This window comes from Ylistrum balloti, unplaced genomic scaffold (assembly GCF_031769215.1).
Source record: "Ylistrum balloti isolate Yb309-2 unplaced genomic scaffold, AGI_CSIRO_Ybal_v1 Utg369658, whole genome shotgun sequence".
Taxonomy (NCBI): Eukaryota; Metazoa; Mollusca; class Bivalvia; order Pectinida; family Pectinidae; genus Ylistrum; species Ylistrum balloti.
In genome coordinates, this window is record NW_026781910.1 from 835,499 (window position 1) to 842,436 (window position 6,938).

General features: G+C 34.9%; 1 protein-coding gene across 1 annotated transcript; it reads left to right on the top strand.

Moving 5' to 3' along the window:
- Nucleotides 1-2,415: 2,415 nt before the first annotated feature.
- On the top strand, nucleotides 2,416-5,936 carry LOC132558335 (uncharacterized). The gene is made up of 6 exons (XM_060222884.1): nucleotides 2,416-2,722; nucleotides 3,169-3,601; nucleotides 4,244-4,365; nucleotides 4,774-4,860; nucleotides 5,095-5,334; nucleotides 5,860-5,936. The coding sequence occupies exons 1-6, from the start codon at nucleotides 2,432-2,434 to the stop codon at nucleotides 5,905-5,907; spliced, it is 1,221 nt and encodes a 406-aa protein (XP_060078867.1). The 5' UTR covers nucleotides 2,416-2,431; the 3' UTR covers nucleotides 5,908-5,936.
- Nucleotides 5,937-6,938: the final 1,002 nt, after the last annotated feature.

A 6,938-nucleotide genomic window follows, 5' to 3' on the forward strand; every position in this document is an offset into this window, starting at 1 on the left:
TTTGCTTAATTTTAGACCCTCGTGTATGATATGTTTCAGGGGTGCAGAGAGCGATAGTGAGTGTAACCTATGGAGTATCGAGGACAGAGTGAGGATAGCTATGGATTGTAAGATACATTTCCGCTTGCAAATTTACAGTACAATCAATACCATATCTCGATTCTCGACCCAAAGAGATATCAAAGATAGGAGGTGCATGTGTCACATCACCGTGATGTATGTCACGCAAGGGATATTGTGGTAGTGGGGTCGGGTCCTGTTTCCTGCACTGATAATCTACTTCGTCTTAATTATGTTTGCTTCTTACAAAGTAAAAAAAAAAAAAAAAAAACCATAAATGAATAAATAATTAAAAATCAGTAGATTATTTTGCTGATATCAATTTACTTCTATCACATAATCCGCCTGTTAACCAGTGAATTCGACCGTCGAATCTTTTAGTATATACATGACTACAATATCATTAGGGTAATATACACGTACCCCTTGATGTTTACTGCGCTAGCAGGAATCGATTGTGATGTCACGATATGGGCAATGACGCATGCCTTTGTTCACTTTTGCCTTCCATAAGACATGAAACAAAAGATAAAAAGCAAAAAACAAAAACAAACCCCCCAAAAAATAAGACTCGTTTCATAAAACCATATTTGAAATAAAAACTCATTTATGATCCATTATTTGCTAACTGTAGAATGAATATTCACCATTTTAAATTTTGCTGATATGTTTCAGTTAAAAATTCACAATTGCACAACTTAACCTCTCGTCTATTTTATATCTTTGATAGAAATTAATGGACTACTCCAAAGGCAACGCCCTCCTACTTTATAAGATGTAAAAACAAGTTAAATCTCATTACTTTTATCACATCTTAATGAAGGATATAAATGTCCGATATAGAAATAGCCATAATGAATGAAATGTCACAGCAATCTGAAACACAACACCAGAAATACTGTAACAAGGTTCCGGTGATACTTTATTTAAACTGATAACGACTTGAATGCAAAGTGGAATCAAAATAGATACACGTCAAGAGAAATAAGATCTTGAATACATGTTAAAATTTCGAAATCATTAAAAAAATTATGAAAACCATAGCTTAAGTCACAACGTCATGGTATACGTGAAGGATAAACCGAAAGATAATCAATAATCAACATCTTACAAATATCAACGTATCTAGTGAATGCAATACCATTTTTTTTTCAAATTTATGATTTTATTTGTTTTTATTCTCGTTTTTTTTTTAAATTTACGTTAATCAGGCAGATTATATTTTACCTCTCTCTACTTTTACTTGTGTATTTTTTTTATTTCTAACAGTCATAGTTATTCGTGATTTGGTTTCTCTTTCTTGAAAATAATGTAGAGTATTATGTGTGCATGTCTCATAGGCCTTTTCCTGTCTGAAATTAGAGTAATCTCCCTTCAATTCAAAATGGCTGCCCATGGAAGTCAATGTGCCAAAACCTTCAGGAAAAAGTGGTGAGATTTTCTTGTTTAGTGATGGTTGCAAATATGACTGTTAGTGTTTCTATGCTATGATAACAGTTGTACTATTGTTTTGAAAATGCGTAGCGTGCGATAATTTTAATGATTAGACCAAACAACTCGACAATTTCTCGTTTCTAATGACGCCACTGGCATTGATTCAGATTTGACATTTCGTTACAAAACAGTGACAAATGTCAAAGCTGAAATTTCTGTAAATATTTTTAGCATTGTTTAGTTAGAATAACAGCAGAACAAGTCATTATTTTCCAAACAGACATTGCAAAATGTTTTCACGAGACATGAGGACATTGTTAGCTTTACACATTCACATTGGAATCCCTGAATCATATGGACGCGTATCGTAACAATATATTGTCAATACATTTATATAACATGTTGACTTTCTTTATACATTCTTATCTACACAATAACACTATACATCTTAAATCTATGCACACTTTGTGGTAAATCCATCATATACATACCAAATAGTAAATGACTTAAAGACCATTCTTCGTTTGTATACTGTCTTGACAATTGTTCAATGGCCTATACGATTATAGTTCTGATTGATGTCATCCATAGAATATAATGATTTTGTACATCTTGTCTAATGACTCCATATATTGATACAATCCCATTGATTATAGCATCCATAAAGAATAAAGTTAAAATCCTTGATTCAAACCACTTAACTAGACACATGATGTCATGATTTGAGGCAGCAGCTAACAGTTTTCTTGAGATCAAAGACCTCATTTTTTATGAAAAAGATTTGGAATTTGTATCATCCTGTGTCAGCTTAAGATTTGTGTTACATGTCACATACTTAATCAAATGAATCAGAAAAGGCAAAGCTGGAGATTTTTTTATCTATTTATTTAGATCTCACATCATGTTAAACAGATGAAAAAACAGACTAGTTCAGAAAATGGATAATGACGACCCTATTGTTCGCCCCAAGACTGGTCAAAGTGAGCGACCTTACAGCGTGTCAAAGGATGAGGCGTATGCACGTATGCTACAAAGAGAAGAAGAGTCATTAGTGACAACATCAGATGAAGACTTTGCAAGGCAACTTCAGGATGAGCTGAACATGGAAGAGCGAAGGAAATTTCGGGAATCATTATCTAATCGTCCAGCCATGCGAGCTATGACCCCAATAACACAACTGTTCAGCTCTCTAGTTGGCTCTAGATGGAACAATACTTCCATGGATGAGGTGAACATACCTTAATCATGGGCATTATATAAAAAAAATATCTGCTATTTGTCTCTTATGATTTTGGGAGGGTTGTCACAAAAGTGCAATAGTTTACTTTAGTGATAAGTGTTGATATAATGTCAGGATTGAACTTTAAGGAAATCTCATGGAACTCAAGCTAGAGTTTCACTAGTGGTTTGTCAGGTCTTATCACAAAAGTTTATGTCCAAGATAATTAGAAAATAGGTTTTTCATTGATATTTACGTCACCAAAATTTGTGGCAAGAAAAGTTTAAAAAGATGATGAAAGTATACCATGGTAGTAGTACTATTTAAACCCAAAGTAAGTTATATATACATTGATCTCAGGTAGCATCAAATCTGATTCTGGAAAAGAAGCTGTTTTAATATAATCACCATAATATATCATAAATGTGACTGTTTAATCTCTTGTTGTTTACCAGGATAGTGACAATGAAAACGATTCGGATGAGAATGACAATACCGATTCTGATTCCACTGTCTCAGGTGCTACAGCATCCACCACAAGTAGCACCACAACTGCGGCGGACAGTTCAGATCGACGGGATACCACACCAAGGTCAGGAACCACCACAAGGGGAAGGAGTCGTGGCACTACAAGATCCACAAGAGGTTTACATGGAATGCGTCCTATGGAGACAGCAGTGAGTACAAGGCCTGCGGCTGGATCAACAAGGGCAAGGGGAACAACCCGTGGGACAAGTAGGGGCCGGCGAGGTCAAGGGACAAGTAGAGGAGCAATGGCATCTGTTAGAGGCAGTCGGAATCCCCAAGGGACCAGTGCAGAAAGTGAATCAGGTGAAACGAGGATCACTGGGAACAGAAGGTCTATACCTAGGACTATGGAACCTACAGGTGAGTGGGCACATAGGTCAGAGAGTGGGAACATACAGGACAGTTAGTTGGGAACATGTAGATCAGTGAGTTGTGATTTGTATATTGCCTTATTCAACTTTTGATTTGTCGGACTGGCAATGAACATATGCTGAATGCAGCATCTCTTTTCTTTCTATCATGGGACAATTGTTATCTTTAAGCACCTTTTTCCCATTGTTTAACCAAAAATTCAAAAATCATAATATTCAACCAGTAGTATTAAGATATGAAAAGCTTTATAGGTTGCTCAAATGGATTAACTAGACTGACTTCCAAAAGTAACAAGTGTCAATTATCTTTGAATTTTTAAATAATTTCTGATGATAAGCAGAAGACCAAGAATCAAGATGTTTGTCCAGTGGTATACTGGAAAAGGTAAATTAGTATACACTTCCATTGGTTACATGGGAATACACTTCCATTAGGTCCTCTTCAGCACAAAAGTGCTATACTTTAATTTACCTTCACTAACACATGTATATCATACAGATAACACCATCATCAAATTCATGTATGATTTATCTTCTGGCATATCTGAATCTTACAATTTTAATAAGTATCCAGTTTAAAGAAAATATTGTACATACTAAAAGATGTACCTTGGTTTGTTTTTGTGTCTAGCTGCCCCTTTGTCTCTTGCCATAAATCAACCAGAGCTTCCAGATGGAGAGATGGAACCAGAAATTATTTTATTAGACAGGGGTGAATCAGATGATCCAGACAATAGCTACGTACGCATCATGGTAAGTATGGATACATTAGGTACTTACATGTATATAAAACAATAGGTAAACTATTTGATAAAATTTGTTTTATGTGTAAACTTAGTTTAGCTTCATGTTGTCAGTACATGCATTTGTAATTTTATCTTAAAAAAACTTACATGGGTTAAATAAGTCTGTTAGCATGACACTAATTACTAATTATTGATAAGAAAGCTCATGAAATTTAGGCCTTTACAAGTAATGCGGTACCAATCCAAAGTAAAACATAAAATCACTTAAGGATGTATGTTATCTTCGTGCCATATGAATCTCATTTCCAAAAGAGTTTATGAAGAAACAGACTATAGCAAACATCATTGGTATAATGCATGAGGTAGGATATCTCCTTAAGTCATTGAGAAAGTAGAAGATGTGTTTTTATTACAGCGTGACCCCATGTTACTACTACTATTTCTGATGGGGCGGGCCCCACACATGATGGTGCCAGATGATGTAGATGCCAACGATTACGAGGTAAAATTTTCAGGAGAAGTGCTATCAAAATTAAGATGAAAAAAAAAGGTATATCTTTATGTAGCAATTGATTCATTACAATTATAATATTTGTAACTACTGCTGTTCTGTTTTTTGTCAAAGACACATGATTAATATACATGGTGATGTAAAGCAGGATTCATGGTTTATAGATTATAACTGAATCTGTAATGGATTAAAATACATGCATTATCCTAAGTATTTTGGTTTTAGTCCCTTTGGCAGCTGGCTGAAGAGCTTGGGGAGGTGAAGAATCGTGGTCTTGGGGACAGGGAGCTGGGATCCTTGCCCTGTAAGCTGTACAACAAACGAACAAAGGTGTCAGGAGAAGGTGAAAATCAGGCAGAATGTCGAGTCTGTCTCAATGGCTTTAGTGCTGGGGATAGTGTCTGTACACTGCCCTGTAAGGGAAAACATGAATTCCATGAAAAGTGTGTCAAAGAATGGCTGAAGGTGAGATAATATTTATTAAAACTTTATAAGATGCATTTTTTTGTTTTTGTTTTGGTCCTTGTCTCTTTGATGTGAATCTCTCCTGGAGGTCATGCCCTATCCCATTTCAAATATATGCTATACATATTTATAGAATCTCTCAACAGAATTTAGTTGGTATTTTATCCCATCGTATGATACAACATCAGACTCTGCCTTATCATATAAAGGTAGTTGTTGGTCAATGGTTAAAGGTTAATAGTTACAGTTGATGACTTATGTATGCATTGGAGCATGAACATTCTTGTCTCACAGACATGTCCTGATTACATTTTATTAATAATTTGCTGTGTAAGATTTTGTGGTACATGATCGGATATGAGACTTTTATTTTCTTGATAGTTGACATACAGTGTCCAGTACTGTCATGAACAAGAAATATGTTCTTGGTAAAAACAAGCTTTTCTAATGAATACACAAAGTTGTGTAACAATATGAATATTACATTGCAAAGTAAGATTCATTGAAATATTTATCTGTCTGCAGCGGAATGCCTCCTGCCCCATATGTCGGTTTGAGCTGAAGAAGAGTTAGCATAAAGGTGATGGTAGAATGGAAGGTACAACATGCTGTAGCATTTGACACTGGACCAATGTACTCGACAATGGGTTTGCCAAAATTTTAGATACACATCTTCCAAAAATGCTTGTTGAAGTTTAAAAAAGCCCAGTCTTTTGTAAATGTAATCTTTAACTGAACTGGCTTGACATGTACAATTTTCTATCACTGTAACAGTGGTATCAGTGATGATAGATAGACAATGGTGTTATCACATCATCTTCACACGTACCATCAAAAATACAATCTTATTATCACAAAAGTTCATTCAGTTGTTTGTTCAGTATTTGGTACAATTAATCTCATTGATTTCCAATCAATTTGAACTGTAAGTAAGTTTCTGAAGCTATATATCATAAAGATAGGATTCTCTGTGAATTCTTTGGAGGTGTGTTTTCTATGTTGGTATGTATTTGAGGAAATTTTTATTCTTTCTGTTGAAACATTTAAGTTACTGTTTTGGCTTATAAACCTGGCCCCACTTGTATAAAACATTCAACTTGAGATTTCCTCAAGTCGAGATTTTCCTCAGGTGATATCTCCTCGAAAACGGCTTGTATAAAATTTTCTCAAGGAACAGGAGGAAGTCATCGGCTAGGATGTCCTGAAATTCCTTGAGGAATTTTCATACAAGATATTTTCAAGGAGATATTAGCTGAGGAAAATCTGGGCTTGAGGAAATCTCAAGTTGAGATGTTTTATACAAGTGGGGCCTGGTATAATATAAAGGATGGGTAGAGATGGTATCAGTATTGTAGCTAATGACAGACCCCTGTCTAAAGTGATGCAGATTTACAAACTCCAATGGATCTTTGTTTTACTATTGACACAATTTTTTAAATGTATGTTTCATTTATTTATAATATCACAGTAGTGTTGTATGTATCTTGTACAATAATTCTGACATAAGCTTATGACATATTATTTAATTTGCCAGTTGTAGTAGTAATGCCAGATTCTGAAACAAGATCAAGTCCCTTTGATGTACTGTTGTTTATAGTATACTG

Excerpts from the sequence above, each read along its gene's own strand:
- LOC132558335 (XM_060222884.1), top strand. The coding sequence starts at position 2,432 with ATGGATAATGACGACCCTATTGTTCGCCCCAAGACTGGTCAAAGTGAG. Across the intron at positions 3,602-4,243 it reads TAGGACTATGGAACCTACAG|CTGCCCCTTTGTCTCTTGCC; the intron begins GTGAGTGGGCAC and ends TTTTGTGTCTAG. Across the intron at positions 5,335-5,859 it reads GTGTCAAAGAATGGCTGAAG|CGGAATGCCTCCTGCCCCAT; the intron begins GTGAGATAATAT and ends ATCTGTCTGCAG.